Here is a 24,667-nt window from a genome sequence, read left to right as displayed (position 1 = left end):
TCTAGGTCCGTATTATTGGCCTGCTTGGAGAAGGCAGAGCAAAGCATGATGATGCAACTCCGCGGCGGAGTTATCCTGACTCGGACTCCCAAACTTCCTCGGCTTTCTGTGTCCCTTGGGGTTCATCGATGTTGTTACGGTGCCTCGAGGTCAGAAGAAATACCTGGCACTTTTTTCTTTCTCGTCAAGTGGTTTATAGGCATTTATACTTTAATAGCAGTTATAAAAGAATGACTCATCAATTTAAAGGGAGAGGGGAAATGTTCTTATTTCATTCTTTAAAAAGTCTCATATTTGAATCGGCTGGAGTGGGGGGTAAATTGCACAACCTCTAAAGCCTTCCACAGAAAGTGGGTCCTGCCCTCCTCGTTTCCTCGTCTCTGTCATTTGTTTTTGGATGGATGGTGCTGCTGTTTAATCCCAGCAGTCAGGGGCTTTTCCCTACTTCACACCCATGTGATGTCACTTAAGGAATGTCATATGCCACCAGCTTGTGGCACAAGTGTTGCAACTGCACCATCTAGAGCTGAGGCCGGACATTGCTGGACAGATGTCGCTGCGTTTCTTGGAAAATTTCAAATATTCTGTGGTACCTCAGTTCACTTCTCTTTTGTGCCTTGGGGCACCTCGTCGTCACTTGGTCTGGAAGCCGCAGAGCCGAGTTTATTTCCAATGTGGCGGTATTGGGTTTAGCAGGAAGTCTGGCAGCGAAGCATGACGAGTAGGCCTCTGTACGTTTATGTGCTTGGTGTTCATTTGCCCACCAGCCACCCTAGGTTTCCGAATGTGTGCCTGCTCTGGGCATGGACTCTGGGTGCTGACAGTGACCTGAGAAAACATTCCCTCTCAAGAAGCCTGCGTACATTTTCGCAAAGGGGAACAACAGAATTTGCAAGCGATGCAGTGAGCAAAATTTCTGTAAGGGGTAGCTAGTAAGTCTCATCTAGGCCTGGCATCTCGCACCGGAAAGTGCAAGCAGCCACGCGCAGTGTCTAAGTGAATGGGCGTGGCTCAGTTTTAGCAGAACCTTAATGAGCAACGCTCACGGGCCAGGGTTTGTGCACCCCTATGATGGAGATTAACTAAAGTGTTGTGGGAACAGAAGGAAGAACCACTTGGGGAATCCCAGAAGGATACTGGGAGGTGAGGATGAGCTCCTCTTACCCCCTCCCTCTTACCTCCTCGAGGAGGGGCAGAAGGACTACAGAGGGAATTCCAGGCAAAGATGAGCAGATCTAAGCGGGCAGGAAGGGGGCTGGGGGAAAGGTGTGAAGCTGTGACCTGGAAGAGGATAGGCGGGGTGGGAAGAGCCGAGGCCCTTCTCCCCAGCTCACGCCCCAGTTTCTTTTTTCTTTCTCTTTTACTTTATTTAACCTTGAAGATTTACAACAGGCTTCACAATACAATGGTGTCAGGCATTCAGCATTCCAGCACCAGTGCGACCTTCCCCCCACCAGTGTCCCCAGTTCCCCACCCTTCCCCAAGCCTGCCCCCCTTGCAGGCCCAAAATGGTTTTCCTTACATTGCTTGTTATGGCACATTAAGACGTAAAATTACTCTTATATTACTGATTCCTTTTGTAATACTCGTATGGGGGTTGTTGCTGAGACGGACAGGGTAGCACTTGCACTCTTGTTCTCTGAGCTCACCCAGGCGTGTTTGTTCCCTGACATTTCATGCGTGTGTATATGCTCTCTGAGGTTACACATGTGCGCTTGCTTTCTGAGTTTGCACATGTATGTTTGCTATCTGAGGTCACACACACTGTCTGCTCTCTGAGGTCCCACATGTGTTTTTGCTCTCTGATCCTGCGCACATGTGCTGGCTCTCTGAGGTCACACACACATATTTGTCCTCTGAGGTGGCACACGAGTACTAGCTTTCTGAGGTCACACACATATTTTGCTCTCTGAGGTTGCACACATGTACTGGCTCTCTGAGGTTGCTCATGTTAGCTGTGGTATCAGCATGCTTGGCTGCCTTGCTCATTGTTTAGTTGCAGATACTGGCATTCCTCCCCCACCCCCCAAGGCTGCCCCCTTAGGCATAAAATAATTGACCTTATTTTACTTGTTACTACAAGAAATGATCAGAAAATAGATCAATAACCATCAACTTGCGCTAATTGATATATCTTACTGGTCATTGTCTGAGGAACCGCTGGTTGGTGCTAGTTGAGCCTTCCGAGTTACTGCTTTTGCGCTCTTGGTGGTCTTCTGTGCACCTTTCCCGTCACATTTGCTGGCTTCCTACTGGGCTGTGAGTACTGTGAACTTTGCCCATGTGGCCACACGCTCCAGGAGCTGGAATAATCTTTTGTGCCTTGGTGGCTCTGTGAGGTTCACTTGTGGAGTTTCTATGCTGGGAAATGTCAGGTGTGCGCGGGGCTGCCGGGCCTTGGTCAGGGAGGTCGGGGGGCTCTGCCAGGCCTCATTCCAAGAAGGCCCCAGAGCCTCAGCTCGGACTGGCCTACTGAGAGACTCAGTGCTTGGCCATCTTTTATCACACTCCAGTTTCTTGAGTCGTTTTTTTCCATCCTTTCATTTTCTACTTCATGTTGTGGGTGGATTCCTATTCTCCCAGTCGCCTCTGGAGAATGGGTGCATGGAAGCATCTGTCTTGAGATGGAGCACAAGTACATTTTGATGAAGACGTGAGGCTTGTATCTTTGTAGGATTCATTTTGGCCTCTCTCAGATAGTCTGTTGGCGAGTGGGATCCGAGTGTGGAAAAGCGTCCCTTCAGCCGTCTTCCCTGCTATCCTTACTTGCCGCACTCCCGCCCTCCGTGTTCATTGGCTCCCTGCTCTTCCCCTAGAGTCTGTTCTGCAGATAGCGCTGTCACTCTTTGACAGCCGAGGGCCTGTCGTGGCAGGTTACCGAGTCCTGACCCAGTGAACCGTGCCTGAGGCGGGTGTGTGGCCACGCTCTCCTCAGCGCCATTCTGAGCCACTTCAAAGGCAAATTTCTCAGCAGTGGCCCCTGGCGCTGTCTTTTCACGTTGCAGCAGAAGACTTCAAACTTCAAGAGGACTTTGCTTGTGCAGTTGAAAGCATGAACATTCCATTGTTTCATCTGTGTCTTGGTTAACTGCTGTTTTCCCTCTTCATTAACTCTGTCAGGCTCCACTTCCTCGCGCCTTCCCTCTGCCTTGCAACCTTCAGAAGCTACCAGCGCCCTCCGCCTGGTCCCCGCCCGCCTTCCCATATAGAGCTTCCCGACTCAGCCAGGATTGTTGGTGTTTCTCCTAAGGCCTGGTCTCGTTTGACCTGCATCCCCCGTTTCCGCTAAAGTAATCCAGTGGGGTCCACCACACTGCAGTGTTTGCTCCTGAAAGGGCTTCTTCAGAGGGTTCAGCGGGAGAAAGTTAAGCTCTTTCCTATGGGGGTGGGGAGTGGTGGAATTAGGAAACGTTTTTCAGTAATTTTTATCATTGCAAATGGAAAATAAAGAGAGAGTCTCTGCAGACTGTAAACCCTCAGCGAGGACACTGCCTGCTTTCTTCCCCAGCCTGCATCTCCTCTCCTGTCAATTTCAGTGACCTGTGTGTGTTTTGGGTCCTTTTCGGAGTCCTCTCTCCAGTGTTTCCCTTTCTCCAGTGGTAGACACTGTTTGTGAACTACAGACAAGGGAGTCATCTGGGTGACAAAGTGTCTTACCCCAGAGATCATTGGTGCTTGGGGTCATTTTCATTTATATCTCTATGCCCAAGGAGATTTTTCCCAAGGCCCCTTGCATGGACTGGGTGGCCTGTGCTGCCACTTGGCATAGCATTGACAAGCAGAGGTCCCCCTTTAACCCTCTCACGTGCCCCCCAAAAGTACCAGAAGCAGATGAAACAGAATCTGCCAGGACTGCGGTCTCCTCGGCCTTTTTCTTACCTGCTTCTCTTTAGCCCATCTCTTACGTAGTCACACTCATCAGGAAGAACCCCAGACTTGGGGGCCAGAGCCTGCTCACCCGTCTCCCCGAGAAGGAGAGGCGCTGGCAGCCCTGGCCAGAGCACTGCACACCTGTCTTAGGCCCAGGACACGTTTGTAAAGTGACAGAAACACAGACATGGAAAACACGGGTTTTCCCTACTCGGCAGTTTTATCAATGGATCCCGATAAACAGTAAGGCTCTTGGCATTTGCAAGTCCTTGCACGCAGTGTTTCTGCAGAGGATACCAGTGGGTACCCACTGTCTGGATGTATGTTTTGTTTTTGCCCTGGGCCTTAAAAAAATTTTTTTTAAAGTTTTGAAAATCAGTTTTTCCTAGAAAACCATGGATTTCTTTCTTGAAAATGTCAGAAAATGTGTAGCCAGATTGAAAAGGTGCCTGTCCAGATGCAGGCTGGGACTGGTGTGGGGGTAGGGCAGGGAACCTGGGAACACTTGTGGAGGGAAGCGGATATGGGTGGTGGTGGCATCAGTGATGGAACTTCGGGTGTTAAAAAACCGATGATGGGGGCTGGAGCAGTAGTACAGCGGGTAGGGCGTCTGCCTTGCATGCAGCTGACCTTGGCTCAGTCCCGGGCATCCCGTATGGTCCCCCAAGCACCACCTGGAGTAATTCCTGAGTGCAGAGCCAGGAGTAAACCCTGAACATCGCCAGGTGTGACCCCAAAACAGACAAAAAACCCCAAAACAATCCAACGATGACTGTAGTTCACCGTGCTATAATAAAATAAAATTTTCAGAAAAGGGAAAAAGAAATGTGAACCTGGGGACCTGGCAGGTGAGTTCACCTGCCCGGGGAGCAAACATTTCCTGGCTTCCAGCCTTGTCCTCTGTGTTGGTTGCCTGCGGCAGTTGGTGAGGCAGCTGTCTGGACAGGGAGCAGGACCCCTGGATGCGCCAGCCTTCTCTGGGCCAAGGAGTGCATTTGCTGGGCGGTGGGGAGAAAACAGTCTGATGCTGTTCTTGTCAGAAGCGAGTGCGTGACCCAAATTTCATGCATCTTGCCTGAGAGTCTGCGTAGGTGGGCTGTGCTTTCGGGCTGCCTGGCCTTCAGACAGGACCACGGACTCCGGGTCCATAGGTGGTGCCGGGGACCGAACCCTAGTCGGCCACGTGCAAGGGCAGTGCCCCACCTGCTGTCCTCTCACTCCAGCCCACTTTGTCCATCTCCTCTATTCGGTGTTCCCTGCATGCACTATTATTTTATGGCTTTAGAAAAGGGCACTTTGGGCATCCTGTGATCATTTTCATTTTAATCAGTAAATCCAGTGACAGTGCAACTGAAGAAACTTACTTACCCAGAAGGCAATAGAATCCCTTCAAACTACCTGCATGTCTTGGTGACGCTTATTTTAGCTCTTTAGGGACTAATTGGGTTTTCTACTCCCACCCCAATCAAGAGGTGGTCCAGGCCTTTGCTTTCATCCTGTAGAATCCTGCCAGGCTCCGGCTCTGCACAGATGCAGGTCTCCTTTCAGGATGTCTTTGCTTCTCAGCTCTCCTCTCCCACCTTCTTGTGCAAGGTTGCACAGTGTTTTATCTGCCTTTTAAGAATTGAATATCAGCCCGCAGTGTATTTTACTTTCTGGTGATCCCCTATGCATTGCGTCTTCAGTTTCTTAGGTTATGCCGTGTTGGCTGTGGACGCTTTGGAGACTGTTCATGTTTGTCTGTTTTCCCCTCCGCTTCTCTTTGTTGCCGTTGTTGTGATCACAGGGGCTTGCACACTTAATTGTGGTTCTTCCCAGGGCTTGCTTTGTGTTGGTGGTACTTGAACACACTTGGTTGGGGTTCACCGGAGACCGTGTACTTTGGGGTTGGTGGAGCTGGAGTCTCCAGATGTCAGAGCCCCTGGGAGTGCACTCAGCATGTGGGGCCATGCTGGGGGGTGCATTCTACCATCTGAGCTATCCCCGGAACCTGTTTATTTTTTTAGTTCATTTTTCCTATCTTGACACATGATCCCTCTGCACTGGGAGTAATTTTTATCTTCTGTTTGGTTGTCCTTGTTATCTCATAGTAATGTTTTAGACTTTGCTTATGTATTTTGTCATCCTTAGTTGTCTGTTTCAGGATAAAAATGATGAGGCAATGTGAGGTTTGACCAAGAATTCTCAGTACAGGCACATCCCAAGAGACACTGTGGGTTGTTTCCAGACCACAACCCCAAAGATAACATCACAGTAAAGCCAGGTACACAGAGTTTTTAAGTTTACCAATGCATATAAATGGTAATGCTTCATGATGATGATGATGATGATGATGATGATGATGATGAACTAAAAAATCATCATCATCATCCCATTGATCGTTGATTTTCTCAAGCGGTCTCAGTAACGTCTCCATTCGTCCTTCCCCTGAGATTTTAGAAGCCTTTCCTTACTCGTACTTCCCAATGGTGCCACATTGGAGGCTCTATCAGGGTCAGGGGAATGAGACTCATCATTGTTACTGGTTCTGGCATATGCATACACCACAGAGAGCTTGCCAGGCTCTCCCATGCGGGCAGGAAACTCTTGGTAGCTCGCCAGGTTCTGCAAGAGGGAGAGGAGAGAGGAGAACTAGGCTATAAGGTCTTCAGCTGCTGGGGCTCTGCTTGGGGCAGAGAGGGAAACTCAACCCACCCCCCCTCCGAGGGGCCCTGGTGAAGACAGCCAGGTGCGGGGGCAGGAGACTGCATTGCTCTCTTCCGGGAGCTTGGTTTTATAGTCTCTGGATGTTGGCCATTGATGGGATTACACGGGCGCCAGGGCCAGTTTCTGGGTGTGACCACCTAGTAACTGAAAATGGGGGATCTGGGCGGAAGAGGCCCAGTCCTGATCCGAGCAGGCTTAGAGGTCTCAGTCCCGGGTCCTGCATACCTGGGATCCTCTGCCGGTTCCTTCATGCGTGAGGCTCGTCTGGACATGTGGAGAGGGGCCTTGAGCATGGCTGTGGCTGGGTTCCGGAAGTCTTAGGCTGCCAGGGCTCTGCTCAGGGCAGGGAGGGAAACTCAACCCACCCCCTCTGAAGGGCCCCAGTGAAGACAGCCAGGCGCGGGGGCAAGAAACTCTTTATACTATACTATATGTTTCATTATACTATAGAATAGCCTTAGGCCTGAAAAACAGCCTACGTGCCTTCATCTAATGTGACACAGACCTAGAGTGAGCACAGGCTGCTGGCACAGGGCTGGGGATGGACCCTCAGGGCAGGACTGGGGCAGACCTTGAGTTTGTTTAAAGATGTAGTGTCCACAGAGTGCAAGGAGTGCAGGCCAGTAGAAGGAGGATGCCTGGACCCTGGACTTGCTTCAGCCAAAGTGGGTGTGAGGCCCAGAGGGAACGCTCAGTCACTAGAGCAAATGCGGGCAGGAGGTCCGTGTTCTGTCCCTGGCACGGGATGTTTCCCTGAGCACTGCCAGGAGCGAGCTCCAGAGCCCTGCCAAGGGGCAGTCTCCCGCCCAGCACTTGGCCAGAAGCAGTCCCTGAGCACCCTTGGGTGTGGCCCCAAAATTCAGGGGAAAGGAAGTGGACGGGAGCACCAATACTTCGAGGAATCCCTGTGTGACAGATGCGGAAGGCTCGTGTTAACTGCTCTGGGCGCCTTGGCAACTTGTTGCTGCTCTGTGGGGCGATTGCCTCTGTCTGGCGGGGGAGTGGAAGTGCTCAGAGGTTGCCTTCTATAAACAGATGCTTAATTTTTTTTTTTCATTTTAGCCCCATAAACCTCTGCTTCTCCTTTGTGTGCCCGAGGAGTTACATGGCCTCATCATCTGTTCTGGGGATTGTTTGCTTCCCCCTCCCACCAAATCTTGCGGCTGTTCTTGCTTCTCTTCTTCCTATACCTCAGATTGCTCCTCAGAATACATGACGGCACATAACTGTGTGTGCTTGGGCTCCAGTGCTGGGTGCACGTGCATGCGTTTGATCTGGACAGTAGTATTAGATCCGGAATAATAGGTACTGCTCCCACTTTACAGGTGAGGAAACTGGGACGCAGAGAGGTTCAGGTGTCAAAGGAGGGGCTTGAGGTCCACTCTGTGACCAGCTTCTGAGTGTGAACGCCTCTCCCCCTCTCCCGGCCGCCCTGCTGTGGTTTCCCGCCTCCTCACTGCACCCTCCGCTTGGCGGCCAGGGAAAGCTTCCCGGGGCGTGCGCCACACTATGGCGCTCCCTAACTAAAACACGAGGCCGCCTTCCCACCTCAGCCCCGGTCCACTTGAAATCCTGTCGGTGGCCATGAGCCCCTGTGGCTTCACCAGCTCCCCTCCTTTCTGGTTCTTTCTGCGAAAACCCAGGCCGGCCGTTGTTCTTGGCATCTGCTGCTCGTCGCCCTGATCCGGTCCTGGGTCGCATCAGTCAGCTGTCACTCAGAAATGGTGACTTTTCTTGTTCTCGTTTCATTTTTGTTTTTCACATGCAGGTCTTATTTTTTAACACTTGCTTTTGTGTACTAGTACCGATGTCCATGACCTCTACCTCCTTATGCCTCCAAGGGTACCCTGTCCTTAGGTCCCTCCTCATCCTCCCAGCCCTCCCCCCACAGCTCCCTGGCCCCTAGGCTCCCACTGTTACCCCAGTTACCCCAGTGGTCAGAGTGCAAGGCTTTTGTTTTTCTTTGCCATTTCTTCCCCTCCTTCCCTCCCTCCCTCCCTCCCTCCCTCCTTCCCTCCCTCCCTCTCTTTCCCTCCCTCCTTTCCTCCCTCTCTCCTTTCCTCCCTCCCTCCCTCCCTCCCTCCCTCCCTCCCTCCCTCCCTCCCTCCCTCCCTCCCTTCTTCCTTCCTTCCTTCCTTCCTTCCTTCCTTCCTTCCTTCCTTCCTTCCTTCCTTCCTTCCTTCCTTCCTTCCTTCCTTCCTCCTTCCTTCTTCCCTCCCTCCCTCCCTCCCTCCCTCCCTCTGTCCCATCCTTCCTTCCTTCCTTCCTTCCTTCCTTCCTTCCTTCCTTCCTTCCTTCCTTCCTTCCTTCCTTCCTTCCTTCCTCCCTCCCTCCCTCTCTCCCTCCTCTCTCTCTCTCTCTCTCTCTCTCTCTCTCTCTCTCTTTCTCTCTCTCTCAACCACATTTGAGTGAGAGCTGTCCCTCTGATTGCGCTTAGCACGGCAGCCTCCCTCCTTGCAGTGAATACTGGGATTTCTTCTCTTCATGCTGCTGAGTCTTGTTTCCATACAGCAATTTCTTTAGACACTCATCTGTCACTGGGCATTTGGATTATTTCCAGATTTTTGACTATGCACTGCAGTAACGTAGGTCTGTTTATTTATATCTTTTTGATTATCTGCTTTTTTGCATTCTTAAGACAGATGTCAGGGAGTAGAATTACTGCGTTATATTTTAGTCACTCTAATTTCTTGAGCCTCTTTGGCTGTTCTTCTAGAGATTGAATCAGACAGTAACCTCCCAACAGTAAATGAGGGTCCCCCTTTTCCCTGCATCCCCACCAACACACAGTGGTCACTTCAGGCTTATTTTTGACATAGGTCATTCTCACTGGTGTCTCATCATGGTTTTGATTTGCATTTCCTTAGTAATACAGGAAAGTAAACCTTTATTCTCATGCCTTCTGGCCATCCCTATGCCTTCCTTGAGAAATTGTCAGTTCAGCGCTTATCCCTGTATTTTGCTGGGTTTTGTTTATGGTAGTTGAGTTGAGTGTGCTTTTTATATCTTGGATATCAGACTCTTCAGATTGATGGGATGTGAGTATTTTCTCCTGTTCAGTGCAACGTCTTATTTATTTATTTTCAATTTATTCTTTTATTGAATCACCGCAACGTCTTTTTTAGTTTTAGCCCTAGTTTCTTTAGCAGTGCAGAAACGTTTTGGTCGGATGCAGTCCCAATTGTGTATTTCTGGTTTTGTTTTCTTTACCAACGCATCAGGTCACCTGCTGAGTCAGTATCTCGAAGGGTTCAGTTCTGTCCACAAGCTGACTTGTGCCCATGGGATCTGAGGCCTCTTGCCCATGTCACAGCTCTCTGAATGAGGGTAGCCTCCTTGTGGGCAGGGTCTTTGTCTGGTTCCAGGGTGTGCCCCAGTGCCAGGGAGAGGCCCTGCAAGCTCCTGGCGCCAGTGCCCTTTGGTGTCTGCTCCCGTCAGAGCCCGTCAGTGCTGGACTCCAGGGGCAGCCCCGCCGAGCTCTCTCCTCTGCAGACGCCCCATCTCTCGGTACAGCTGTTAGAGTGTCTCTGCAACTGGAGACCTTGATGTGATGTCATCATGTTTTTGTCTCATCTACAAATTTCCCCTACTGTTTTTACCCTATGTTTTTTCTCTTCAAAAATATTTAAATTGGAGACTGGACCAATAGCACAGCGGGTAGAGCATTTGCCTTGCACGCGGCTGACCAGGGTTTGATTCCCAGCATCCCACATGGTCCCCTGAGCACCACCAGGAGTAATTCTGAGTGCATAAGCCAGGAATAACTGCTGTGCATCACCGGGTGTGACCCCAAAAAGGCAAAAAAAAAAATTAAATTGATATGATATGAACTTTATATGACAGTGGAAATGTAACTTTTATGATATTCTCCTAAATGAGTGATTGGACAAGGCACTGGATAGAAACTTTTAAAAAAAAAATGTGCTTAATGCATCACTTGAACTTGTCCAGACTGAAGCTTCTTGCTCTGCTGTTCCCGAGTGGAGTGAACACACATGTCCATGGCGATCGTCTTGAGCTTGATGCCTGACTGTGAAAATCAAACCATTTGCTTCTGGGCCACACCCAGTGGTGCCCAGGCCTTACCCCTGGCTCTGCACCCAGAGGTCACCCTGGGTGCTGCCCAGGGGAGTAGCATATGGGGTGCCAGGGCTCGAACCCAGGCTGGCCACCTGCAAGGCAGACACCTTTCCCACTGTACTTTCTCTCAGGCCCCAGAAAATCGGATCCTTTGAACCTATCCCTCGTGCACCTGCTGTTGCGGCAGTTTCGGTCTCCTAGGCAGTGCATGGGGTGTTGCCCCTGTGGGAAGTGCGTGTCTGCTCTCCGTGTGTCAGTGTCTGTTTCTGGACGTGCGTGGTACAAGGCACGTGTCGGGAGCAGTGGGCTCACCACTTGAAATCCTCTTCCTCATCCAGGACTGACGCCATTGCATCGACTATGGGCATCTCCTTGTGTTTGAGGCGATCATTCCGGATGGTGGACATCACGAGAATGAGGAGGGCTTCCGATTTCCGATGGCTCTTAGCCGCATTTGTTCTTCTCTATTTGATGAATCAAGTAAACAGCCAGAGGCGGGGTAAGTGCATCCTCAGAACTGATTACACTGTGACGGCTTCAGTCATTCATTTCGATTGCATATCTTCAGAGTCTCGTATTGTCTGAAACTCTTCAGGTTTGGGGTGGTTAGAATGCATTTTCTCTTAGCATGTTTTCATGTATTTTTGTTTTGCTTTGTTTTGTTATTTTGGGGGGAGACCACACCCAGTTGTGCTTACAGCTTACTCGTGGCTCTGTGCTCAAGGAGCATTCCTGGCAGGGCTTGGGGGACCGGGATACCAGGGATCAAACCCGGGTTGGCTGCATGCCAACCAGTTCTGAGGCAAGCACCCTAACCACTGCACTATCTCTCCAAGCCAGTTTTTTCTCTCCATTAAGGCATATAAGGCATATTACACATAATAAAAGTCACCCTTTTAGGATAAAGTTGAGAGTTTTGACAGATGCAGACAGTGATGGAGCCACCAGTATAATCAAGTTCAAGCCCTTCCATAGTCAGTTGCCCCATCCTCTCCCCCAGCCCACAGTCTTCTTACTCCATCTTTTTGATTTTGCTTTTCATTGTGTCCTATAAATGAAATCTACATACCTTTCTTAATGTGTTATTTTTATCTTATTAAAAATGTCATGAATTAATGAGTTGATGTTGCCTAGCTTGTTTGTGTAAGAGCATTACCATCCTTACTACCCCTGAGTTTAATTTTATGTTACTTTCAAAATTGGCTCTTTTATTTCCCCAACAGCACCATTGACTGGTAACCTCTTACCATTCCTGATGACCTCAAAAGTGAACACGGGGGCGGGGGGGGGGACTAGAGAGATAGCGCAGCGGGTAGGGCGTTTGCCTTGCACGCGGCCAAACTGGGTTCAAATCCCAGCATCCCATATGGTCCCCTGAGCACGGCCAGGGGTAATTCCTGAGTGCAGAGCCAGGAGTAACCCCTGTGCATCTCCAGATGTGACCCAAAAAGCAAAAAAAAAAAAAAAAAAAAAAAAAAGTGAATACGGCTAAGGTTCTTGTTTTCCGTTGTACGTACATAATGCATTTACTGCTATAGTCTGTGTCGTGCCTCTGCATATAAACTGTCATAGATGTTCATGCAGGGAAGTGGGAGCTGAGTATTGTTTTCACACTGCACTTTTTCTCTCTCCCCTCCCTTTCTTCTTTTTTCCCTTTTCCTACCTTGTACTCTCTGCCTTTTCATTTTTCTTTTGGAATGACACTTTAAAGAACTGTATAGTACGTGGGCCTTGATGTCATTATAATTTATATGTGTAAGCAAGAATTGCCATGACTGTGATCTTTTGAGTAAATTGTTATTTGGGAGTTCAGGCTCACGCAGCATTTATTTCTTCGAGTGTGTAATGTGCTTCATAAGACACCTGAAAATGGGTCAGAGCTGCAGCTGGTAGCAAGCAGGGAACTGGCATTGGCTAGGAGTGTTGAGTTTGGGGGAGCAGGAGTACTCCAGGTAACACATGTTATTTGGTTGTGGGGGGGTGGGGGGCTGGGTGGGTGAGAGGAAAATGGGGTGGGGTAAGAGAGAAAGGAGTGAGAGAGAGAGAAGAGAAGAGAGAGAGTTGGAGTTTGGAATACCAGGCTTGCTCTTGAGGCCATCATTAAATCTTTCCATCATTTCCTCTTTCCATCTTAGTTGCCTGAAACTTGACTTTCTGTTCAGCACAGAACCCCTGAGCCTAGTGAGTGCTCAGTTTCATCAGTTGACTTTCCAGCTTTTTTTTTTTTTTTTTTTTTTTATCCGAAGCTACATAAAGAAATACACAACCAGTCTGGTCACTACAGGTTCATCTCTGTGCTAAGAACCTGGGCCCTCCACAAACACACAGGCTTATACCTAGGATTGAAAACAGTTTAGCTCATTGACCTTTCACTGTGCAATTCTAAACCGTATGTGTGTGTGTGTGTGTGTGTGTGTGTGTGTGTGTGTGTGTGTGTGTGTGTGTGTGTGTTGTTTCTCCTTCTTCAGGGACTCCTTTGAAGTGTCTGACTCACGATTTACAAGTGTGGGACTGTTCTTGGAAAGCACCCTCTAGAGAAGGCCGTGGTACTCGTTATGAAGTATGCATCGATAACAGGTAATCAGAAAACTTTGATCAACAGCTACCACCTGAACATCCAGATCCTGTATCTTTCATTTTAGAACATAAAGGTTTTCCTTTAAAAAAATTCTAGCTTTTGCTAGTTGGAGGGAGGCCAACCCAAGTGATATGGAATATAGAACTTTTATTCAGTAGTTTTTTTTTATTCAGTAATTATTTTTTTACCTGAAGTCTTAGGACTTGGGTCTCTGTTTCCTAACTGTTCTTAGTCCTGCATCACTCAGGATGGAAACAAACCCATACTCTGGCCCACTTTTCTCCCACCTTGGTCTTGGTTAGTGAATAAAGGTGAAGAGTGAGTCTGCACCACGTGCTGTGGACGCAGATCTGCCCAGGGCTGCTGTTCTGGCCCTCCCCTCCCAGTGTCTCCTGGCTTCAACTAGGGAGTGCTTAGGGATGCTGAGTACATGGTTTATGGTGTGGTGGGTAGCCAGTTTCATTTTTTTAGCATTTCAGTATGGTGGGTCCATCTCTGTGAGGGGCGAGTTATGGTCTGGTGAAAAGTGGTGGGTGTTTGGGTGGGATTGTGCGGGGCGGTTGGGGGGGCGCAGCTGAAGTAGGGAAGGCAGGTGGGAGCTAGAACAAGGCATGCAGAATGCTCTGTTTCTTGAAGGACGCATGGATGCTTACATTTGACTTTGAGTGCAATCTGTCTCTTTTTCCTGCCCCTGCATAAATGAACTCATGAAGTTCTCATTTTTTAATTTAAAAAAAATGCAGTATAACATCATGCTTTTGTGTACAAAAGAGCTTAGCGTAGTTTTCCAATGCATTTTGTGCTTCCTGTGTTTTTAATGAAAGCTGTACTATTCACTTCAACTGCTAATGAGAATGTATTTGTTACATTGCAGGTCTCTTTGCTTCCAAGTTGAGGAAGCAAATGCCAGAATCCCAGCTCTGCCACCTGGTGATCATGAAATAACAATCAGACCCTTATCTGATTTTGGAAATTCTATAAGTAAATTCATACTAAGTGAAAAAAACGTTTGTAAGTATTTGAGAAGATGATTTTTAAGCAACTGAGAATAAAACCTATGTATTATGATAGTTGGCAGAAATTTATTATTTTTTGTTAGTTTGTAAATGTATCATTTTTTTGAGTTACGTTTTATTTTTTTGAACACCATTCTTTACAGAGTTATTTACAGTGGAGTTTCAGGCATATTATGCTCCACTGCCAGTTTCATCACCAATGCCAACTTCCTCCGCAGTGTCCTCAAGTTCCCTCCCGTGCAGCCCCTCCAGCCTGCCTCCTTGACACGCACATTTTAGTTTGATTATTGTGGTTTGGATCTCCTGCTTTCGTTGTTGTTGCCTCTGGTTTGGATATATTGCTGTAGCACCCCTCTACCACCCGTGTTCCCAAGGTTCTTGACCCTTTCCTCCCCATTCTTTTTAATTTCATTTGTGAGTGTCTCATTTTTTGTTGCTGTTTCACTATGTTTAGTTTGGGGGCCAAACCCAGTGATGCTCAATGGTTACTCCTGCCTTTGCTCTCAGGAATCACTCCTGGTGACCATATGGGGTGCCAGGGATCGAACCCAGGCCAGTGCCACTTTAGTGGTGCTCAGGGGTACCTCTCCTGGCGGTGCCTAGGGGTGATACTATGGTGCCAGGGATCAGACTGGGGTTGACTGCATGCAGGGCCAGCCCCTTCTCTCTCTCTCTCTCTCTCTCTCTCTCTCTCTCTCTCTCTCTCTCTCTCTCTCTCTCTTAAAACATTGTTGAAAGATATCACCTGAAGGATGTGTCCTTTTTTTTTTAATTGAATCACTGTGAGATAGTTACAAGCTTCCATGTTTGGGTTACAATATCACAATGATAAACACCCATCCCTCCACCGGTACACATTCCCCACCACCAATATCCCAGGCATCATACCCCCCCTTTCCCACCCTCTCCTTGCCTCTGTGGCAGACAGTATTCCTCATACTCTCTCTCTACTTTGGGGCATTTTGGCTTGCAATACAGACTCTGAAAGGTCATCATGTTTGGTCCATTATCTACTTTTGGCACACATCTCCCATCCCAACTGGGTCCTCCAGCCATCATTTTCTTAGTGATCCCTTCTCTATTCTATCTGCCTTCTCCCCTCCACTCATGAAGCAGTCTTCCAGCTCTGGGGCAATCCTCCTGGCCCTTGTATCTACTGTCCTTGGATGTCAGCCTCATGTGATATTATTCTATACTCCACAAATGAATGCAGTCCTTCTGTCTGTCTCTTTCTTCCTGACTCATTTCACTTAGCATGATACTCTCTATGTCTATTCATTTATAAGCAAATTTGATGACTTCATTTCTCCTACCAGCTGCATAGTATTCCATTGTGTAGATGTACCAAAGTTTCTTTAACCAGTCATCTGTTTTAGGGCACTAGGGTTATTTCCAGATTTTGGCTATTGTGAACAGTGCTGTGATGAATATATAGGTACAGATGTCATTTCTGCTGTGCTCTTTTGCATCCCTGAGATATATTCCCAGAAGTGGTATTGCAGGGTAATATGGAAGCTCAATTTCTAGTTTTTGAAGGACTGTCTGTATTGTTTTCCAGAAAGGCTGGCCAGTCGGCATTCCCACCAACAGTGAAAGAGTGTCCCCTTTTTCCCAACATCCATGCCAGCACTGGTTGCTTTTGTTCTTTTGAATGAGCCACACACTCTGTCAGGCCTCCTCACTGTTTCCATGGTGGGCTGATTAACAAGTTTGTTTGACCCCTCTTAAAGGGTGGCACCGTGATGATTTGATGATGTGCCTGACAGGGGTGACTAACTTTAAAACAAGGGAAAGAAAATCGAATTCACTTGGTAATCTGTTCAATTTTATGAACGGATTTGGAGTGATTTGGATCTGGGTTAGTACAGATTGCGAAAGAATAACAAAGCATACTATTCAGGAACTTAGAATCTGCCCTGTGTTGTAACCATAGTCTCACTGTGCAAAGTATTTATTTAGGTAATCTTTCAAATTAAAGAGAAAGGAACCATATTAGTTGTTTTCCTTTTGTAATTCTATGCCAGATGTTTTTGAGACTGTATATTATTCACATTTTGCAGTCATAGGGATCATGCAATACTGTTCTTATAGATATAAGCTGTTATATATGCTGCAAATAGTCTTCAGAGTTTAAATTTTAAACTGTGCTGCTATTTCAGTGACGATTTTCATTTTTATTGCATAAATTTTATGCTATTTTCCTCTGATGTTATGGTTTTGTTATCAGACCCATTTTTGTCTTTTACCTTTGCATATAGATTTGAAAACCTTTAATTTTATTTCAGACCTTTCAAAACTATCCCAGGACTTCCTAAGAGAGCCAGTTTCTGCTGTCAGCTCGTTTCAGAAAGCATTGGGGGTTTTGAGAAGCTTCTTGAAGATGAGTGTGATGGAGAGAATGAATTAGAAAGCCAAGCTGAGATATATTCTGGATATCTTGTGTTATTGTCTTTGTAGATTTTGCAGTTTGCTGAGTGTATTTGTAATAATAATGGGCATGGTAGTGATCTGGCTGTTAGGGTAACATTACCTCCACTCTTAAGATTCTATTACTGTGGCTACTAAATTATGATGGTAGTTCTCTAAAGAACATTGGGGAACAAACCAGGTGACTGTCACAGGGGGAAGGATGCACAGGCTTTGTGCAAGCATAGCTCTTTGGTGGCCGTGCAGCAGCACGGTTGAGGAACCGGGAACCGGGCATTTGGCTACTAATTAAAGTGAATAAGTATAAGTTTGTTTTTTTTCCCCTAAATCTTCATATACATACTTTTAAAAGTATGCATGTGAAACAAATAAAGTATTACCATATAAATATGTAGACAAACGTATGTTAAGCTTCCATTTATAAGGGCAAGCACAAAAAATAATTCTTTAAGACTTTTAATGTCTAAATTTCCTAAACTCACCTGAAAAAGTTCAGTGCTTCAGAGGTGTAGAATAAATAATGTGGATCCTGTAACTCGCGAATCTTGATGGTCTAAGGTCTTGGAGGTTACGGGTAGAGCTCTCATGGCTTTAAAAATATAAAAAAGCAAGGCTTTGATTAAGAGCCTTTCCTAGCCGAGAAGTTCCTGGTTTCTAGAAAGCAAGTTAACATTGTCCTCAAGAATCTATTTTAGCTGGAAAGAAATGCAGTCGGTGGTTCCTAGGAATGCCGGAGCAACTTCCCATACATGCTGTGAAGAAAAGCAAGTTTAAAAGTGTGTGTGTGTGTGTGTGTGTGTGTGTGTGTGTGTGTGTGTGTGTGTGTGTGTGTGTGTCCTTAATCCTTTCATTTGTAACTCTAGCTATTACTGTCTTTAGCCTGGAATACTGGATGTGACTTGTGTTGTGAAGAGTAGCCCACAGCTATTTAAATGAAATAAAAATTGTGTGGACTTTTCAGTTGGGGGCTATTTTAATAGATGAGTGTTGCTCAGTGAAATAGTCTCCTGTGCACAGTTGCTAAGTCACTAGAGCTCGTCATGTTGAAACGTTTGAAACAAGAGCTACATTTTTGGGAACTCTGATCCATACGGGCTTCTTGAACCCTCCCTCCCTGGGCGCTCTCATTTTGCCTTGCTTGCCTGCTTTGCCTATAGCAGCATCTCACGTAAACCTTGTCCAGTGAAGTATCCTTTCACCCACCCTAGAGAGCTGGGTTACTGCAGACTTTGTTTCCTAGTATAGATGCTGCATCCATTCCTTTACAGTCCTTGACTTTGTCCATAAGTCCAAGATTGGGGGAGGTTTCTAAGTTTCAGGATATATTTTTAAGATCCAAGACCAACGTGGTTACGTGAATTTGTCTTGCCGATTTGTTTTATTTAGTGTGTTTAGGTGCCCTGCCTCTAGAGACTGTAGTTATGACTTTAATTGGTCTTGAGTTTTGTGGGGAAGCACTTCGATTGATCTGAAGCCAGAGAACCTCTGTCTATGGATCTCTTTCAACCTACTTTCACCTAGTTGTTATTGAAGAAAGAACATGCCAGAAAGAGCACCCAAGTTTCTCCGCCCCTCATACCAGAAAGCCAGTATTTCCTAGATTAGAACAGGTTCATTTCCTGTATATTTCCCAGCGGTCTAAAAATTCTCCTTAATTTACCTTCCCCTTTTAGATAGGGAGACTTGAAGATTCTAAAGGTTTCTTTATTTTGTCTTTTTTTTCCCTTTTGGTTTACCCATTTATTCCTGTGAGAAACGCATCCTTGAACATGGTTTTTCTCTCTTTTCTTTTCACTTTGTAATGCAGATTTAGCATCACTCTTCTCCCAGATCTGTTTCTCCAGCATTGGTAGTATCCTCAGCTAATGCTAATGTCAGTGATCTTTGTGCCAGACTCTTGGGATATAGTATGTTTTGTTTGGTTTTACTAGTCTGAATGCCAGCCCATTGCTTTTGGTTCCATTGTTTGTAAGTTTTCTCTGGATTTCTGTTTCTGTGTTGTTCCTCCCTGGGACTCTTGCTGTTTTCTTCTGTCTTCGCCTTCTTGGTTCACTGTTGGTTTCTCCAGGTCCACTTTTGCATGGGTTCTGACTCACCCTGGTCAGTCCTCACTCACCTGTCCGCAGACCTTCCACCTAGGGTCTCTCCTTGCTGGACACTTGGTCATCCCAGGCCAGCCCTCCCACCTCTGCTGACCATGTTCCTCATTCCTTTTGTTCTGCTCGCTTCTCTCTTGGCTGGGAACAAAATCCTGCATCTCTCTCTCTTTTTTATTATTCTGGTCCTTTGTTTTTTTCATCCAGCAATTTCCCATCAGATTTTTTCCATTCTTTTCCATGTAGAACGTCATAATCCATCATAGAGGCAGGCTGGGGACATGAAACTGGGGACATGAGTGGAGGGCCATGGGTACTGGTGAAGGGATCGGTGTCAGAACAGTGCATGCCTGAAATTTAATTATAAATAACTTGATAACCTTGTAATCCACAGTGATTCAATTAAAATAAAATAAAGAACATACGTTTTTCTAAGTTCAAAAAAAAAAATAACTCACTATTGTGTGTGGTGGGTTTTTTTTTTTTTTTTGGTAGTTGGGACACATCTGGCAGTGCTCAGGGGCTGCTTCTAGTTCTGCACTCAGGGATCACTCTGATGGTGCTCATATAGAATGGGGCACTGTATAGATGCCAGGGATTGAACCTGGGTTGGCCCTCTAAGGCAGGTGCCCTATTTGCCTGTTGTAGTATCGCTTCAGCCCAGTCCTCGTTATTCTGGTGAGGCTTTCTCCAGCACTGCTGACCTCATTACCCTGTGCCTTTCAGAAGGACTAACTATTATCTGCTCAGTGCATCTTGGATCTACTCAGAAACCCATTGCCTTCCTCAGCTTCATATATTCTATTTTCTGATGGCTATTACTGGTGTAACTCATAGCATCTCTCAAGTGGGTGATTTTCTTCAGCTCAAACTCCATTTAGCCTGAGATGTGATAGGGAAGGCTGTAGAGCAAGCAGCAAGCTTCCAGTGGTCCGCTGTTTCCTAAGAAAGGACGTTTTGACTTCTTTCATAGTGTCAGTTTGTAGGTCCCAGACCAAGTGATGCTAGACTATCTTAGGAACCTAGTTGCTCTTTGTATCAGAAAATATTATGGATCTGAAACCATCAGATGATAAATCATTTTCTTAGATTTGGCTGATGGAAGGCGCACGCATACACACACGCACGCACTTTTAAGTTCTAGATTCCGGAGTTTACTTTCAGCTCTTAATTATTTTATCAAGATTGATACTTTAAAATTTGTTGATAAATGGAATTTCAATATGAAAGATGCTATGATTTTAATAAGGATAAATCTCTCCTTTAAGCCTTAATTCCAGAGACTCCAGAGATCTTGAATTTATCTGCTGATTTGTCAACTTCAACATTACATCTGAAGTGGAGTGACAAGGGTTCTGCTTTCCCACACTACTCAAATGTGACCTGGGAGATTAAAATTCTACGTAAAGAGAGTAAGGAATTTGTAAACTTGGTAAGTTTCAACAACAGTAGATTTTCCCCCTATAGCATTTAATAAATGAGATATGTTTTGGGAGGGGCATTTGGACCATACCCACTGTGTTCAGGGCTTACTCCCGGCTCCATGCCCAGGGGTCAGTTCAAGCAGTGCTTAGGGGGTCAGATACGGTGCTGGGGACTGGCCCGAGTGGCCCTGCAAGGCCCTTGCCTTACCACCTGTACTGTTTTCCCAGTTCAGAAAGCAAAGTACTTCTGAAAAAGATTTTTCAGGTGACACCGGTGAACCTTTGTAGTTTTAAAGAAGCAAAGCAGATATCCTTTCAGAAATCATTAAAAACTATACACTGTGACTCAGAAATCATAGTTGTCCCGTTGTTCATCAATTTGCTCGAGTGGGCACCAGTAATGTCTCCATTGTGAGACTTGTTACTGTTTTTGGCATATCGAATATAACACAGGTAGCTTGCCAGACTCTGCCGTGTGGGCGGGATACTCTTGGTAGCTTGCCGGGCTCTCTGAGAGGGACAGAGGAATCGAACCCAGGTTGGCCACGTGCAAGGCAAATGCCCTACCCGCTGTGCTATCGCTTCAGCTTCATAGGCTGGGCTAAAATCATAGTATTAAAATTAAGTGTAACCATTATAGAAAGCTTTGGAAATTTAAAGGAGGACTGTTCTAGCATTGGGTCACTCAGTAAAGAGTATCTTTGTGTAAATAAATGCATTTACATACAAAAAATAAAAGTACATAAATACAATTTTATATAACTTTCTCTATTTTCTCTTCCTCCAACATTATAAACATAAAAATAAATGTCTTGAAAAATTTTAGCCATAGTAATTGTTGGCTTATCATTGCATTCTTTGTAGTGCATACAAATATTAAGTCATTATCCTGTGTTGTCTAAGACTAATCTAATGTTTGATATCAGTTTAGCGTCAGATTTAAAATAAAAAGCACTTAGTAGAAAAAAAATTATTATTTTCCCTTTAGCAGGACATTTTATCCCATCGGGGGGAAAAACTTTCCAAAGTCAGAAGCAGATGTTATAATATAGATTATCTCTTTTTATTTCTAATTTGCCCCTCTGGAAAAGGAGCTAGGGAGCTATTTTCATCAGAAAAATGGATTCTAAGGCTATGGCAGGAAACAGGCAAAGTTTAAGTTCTCCCCAAGTTGTTGAAATGTTTAAAGAGAATCAATATTTTATCCATTTTATCTCCGTCTGGGTCTCTCCGAGGGCTCTTGGCTTTCCAGCCCTCTTTCTGTAAGGGCTGTCCGATGTCTGCGCGTGCAGAGTGTGGTCAGCAGCCGGGGATTCTCTGGTGGTGGTGGGGGTTGTGGGATTTGGGGGCCACCTGGCACTCTCCTGGCTCTGAGCTCAGGGATCACTCCTGGCAGTGCGGAGGGGTCATAGGCAGGGTTTACTGAACCCAGGTCCGCCATGTGCAGAGCAAGTGCCCTGTCTGCTGTCCTCGCGCTCTGGCCCCCCACGCAGGAATTCTTGTGGTCAGAGGTGTCTCGGGAGCTCTCCGCTTCTACCAGCACCCGCAGGCTTGAGGAAAGTGCCAGAGGTACAGGCCTCCCCCCCTGAGACAGTCACGGATGTTAGGAAGCTGTAGTCCAAGAAGTCCTTCTCACCCAGGGGACTCCCTCTTCTCCTTTGGCTGGTGATAAATCCCCTTTTCCTGAACTCCTAGCCTTCCTCCTACTTCCTTCTTTTGGTGGCAGTAAATGTTTTATTTCTGTGAGGAAAAGGGCCCTGATGGTCTCACCAGCAGTTCTTGGCCAGCCAGGCTGGCAGTGTAATGCCAGGGCCAGAGGATGGATGCGGTGCTGCTCAGGCCCTGCAGTGCCCAGGGTTCCCGGGCCATCCAGGTAGTGCCTGGGGCGGGGGGAGGGGGTGCAGAATCTCACCTTGTAGTGATCAGGGCTCTGGGGCTGCCCCCAGTGATGGTCTGGGACCATGTGGTGCTGGGAATCAAAAACCCTAACCGCTGTGCTATCTCCCGGCCCCAGAAACATGGATTTAATCATTTACTATTTATTGTAGATAGAGTTGTCTGCTTATAATGTCGGCCTGCAGCCTTATTTTATCTTTACTTTTTTTTTTGATGAATTGCTAATGAAATTTCAACGGCTATGTTCTAATTATTGACAGTATGCAGGCCAATTGGGACTCTGAATGCACTGCTGGTGGGAGTGTAAAATGTTCTTGACTGTAGACATTGAGACACAATTCTGAAAGTACCTTTATACTTCACTATAGAACATGGGCATTGAAATTTTGCCTGGGAATCTTTCTCAACATTTTTAAGGCATTTTATTATTTATTCTTGCTTTATCTTCCAACTGTTATACTGGAAACTCTTGTTTTGTCTCGGGAGTTTGATGCCACATGTCGCTGTGCTCTAGCCCTTCTTCTGTCTCTGTGTTTACATCTCTCTGGGTGGTGCTTGGGGGTGCTATGGGAAGCTGGGGGTCAAACAGGAGTCAGTGACATGCATTTTATCCTTCTGTTGTGCCTTCTAGAAAACTAACATGCTTTTTCTAAGGGATAAAACTTCATCTGTCTAGTGGATGTCTGCAGACTCTTAGGCATTTTTGTTTGTGGTAGTGATGTGTAGGGGTATATCAGCAGTGCTCACATGAAAGGCAAAAGTAGTGCTGGGTAGAGAGGGGGCCCCACACCACCCATCTGCCATCAAACCCAGGGCATCATGCAGACAAAATATGTGCCCTACCTTTTGAACCACTTCTCAGCTCTATTGTATGTTAATCCTAAAGGAAAGAAGAGTCAAGTCACTCTGTGGAAATACAACTATGTGTTTGTGTTTGTTTTCTTAGATAACCCACAACACAGCCCTGAGTGGTGGGAAAGATTCAGTGCATCACTGGAATTGGACCTCAGACATCCCCTTGGAGTGTGCCAGTCATTACGTGGGAATTCGGTGCTACATCGATGACCCTTATTTCTCTGGTCACAAAAAGTGGAGTGCCTGGAGCCCTTTGAAGAGTATTTCTGGTAATCTTGAGTTCAGAACATTTTTATTTCAAGAGAATTATATTATCCTTGTGTCAATGACTTTTTTTTAACTTCAAGTTTTTTTCTGAAGCCCAGTTGGATATATGAGGGTGACCTAGCTTGGCAGTTTGTAACCATCCCAGAAGATTTTGATTCATTAAGTCTGAGATAGGCCTTAGGAATCTGAATCTTTTTGATTCAAATTTTAAAAATTGTTATTCTACTTTAGATAACATGATAACAATGTTAGCAGTCATGGGTTTGATGTACACAGTTGCTATACCTTACACAGTGCCCAAACCCTCCCCCAGTGTCCTTATGTGACTTCTAGTCTCCACCAATGTCCTTCGGTGACATCTAGTCCCTCTACAATGTCCTTAGGTGACGTCTAGTCTGCCTCTTCTCCCTCCATCTTCCACCAAAGGAATTTGCACTTTTTTATTATTATTATTTTTATTCATCATTTTTAAATTTAGATTTTTAATAGGAGTAGCAATCACTGTCCTTTTCCTTTACATTCGCTTTGTAAACATTTTTGTATATATTTCTGTCGCCGGTGGCTCATTAGAGTGGGAGCAAGGGAGATGGACTCAGTGAGGAGTGCTTCCACCTCTCTGCCTTGGGTCAAGACTAGGCAAAGTGAGTTACAAGCACCTACGTGGCACCGGTGCTCATGTGCTGCCAACCCCTTGAGGCAGTTATCAAGGTGCACTTGAAGCCCACTTGCGGTGCACTTCGCAAGAAATGATCCCTGCCACCTGATCACTCGGGGAACCGTGGGAACCTTGCAGGAAAGGACAGTCCGTTCTAACCTTAGCACAAGCATCCTGAGTTTATCTCCTTTTCCTCATAGAGGAAGTAAAATGGTGCAGCAAGATAGTTGTTGATGGTGTTTTGCTTTTTGAGTCACACCTGGCCATGCTCAGAGCTTTCTCCTGACTCTGTCCTTCGGACTCACTCCTGGTGGTGCTTGGGGGACCACATGGATATCGGGGGGTTGAACCTTCTAAGCATCTACTAAATTGCTTTTTCCTTCCCCAGGGTCTCCTGTTTCTCACACTAATCAGGTTGTTCCGCTAGACAGTGTACTACTTGTAGGATCAGATATCACAATTTGTTGTATTACCCAAGAAAAAGTGATATCTGCCCAGATTGGGCGAACTTCCTGTCCTCTGATCCATCTTGATGGAGAAAATGTTGCAGTCAGGATCAGGAACGTGTCTGCTTCTCAAAGTAGTGGAACAAATGTGGTTTTCGAGACAAAAAATGACATGTTTGGGACAGTTATTTTTGTTGGATGTAAGTATATACTATTAAGAAAAAAGTTTCTGTTCTTTTTTTTTTTATCCTCTTTGAAAGCCGTAATACATTTTTGTGGTTGGGGTAGGTTGTTTTATTTCTTTCCTGTTTTCTTATTCTTCAACATATACAATATATGAAGGCACCAGAT

At 46.2% G+C, this 24,667-nt stretch overlaps 1 protein-coding gene across 2 annotated transcripts in view; it reads left to right on the top strand.

Moving 5' to 3' along the window:
* Positions 1-24,667, top strand: part of LIFR (LIF receptor subunit alpha) — a 74,709-nt gene that overhangs the window by 15,317 nt on the left and 34,725 nt on the right. For both annotated transcript variants that reach the window (XM_055131342.1, XM_055131347.1), the window contains 6 exons: positions 10,995-11,155; positions 13,125-13,233; positions 14,109-14,245; positions 20,042-20,205; positions 23,040-23,217; positions 24,259-24,516. In XM_055131342.1, the coding sequence (XP_054987317.1) occupies positions 11,017-11,155; positions 13,125-13,233; positions 14,109-14,245; positions 20,042-20,205; positions 23,040-23,217; positions 24,259-24,516 (985 nt within the window). In that variant the 5' untranslated portion in view covers positions 10,995-11,016. The remainder of the gene's footprint in view (positions 1-10,994; positions 11,156-13,124; positions 13,234-14,108; positions 14,246-20,041; positions 20,206-23,039; positions 23,218-24,258; positions 24,517-24,667) is intronic.

This window comes from Sorex araneus, chromosome 1 (genome assembly GCF_027595985.1).
Source record: "Sorex araneus isolate mSorAra2 chromosome 1, mSorAra2.pri, whole genome shotgun sequence".
Classification (NCBI taxonomy): Eukaryota; Metazoa; Chordata; class Mammalia; order Eulipotyphla; family Soricidae; genus Sorex; species Sorex araneus.
Note: the sequence above shows the minus strand (reverse complement) of the source record. Positions and strands in the feature narration are given on the sequence as shown.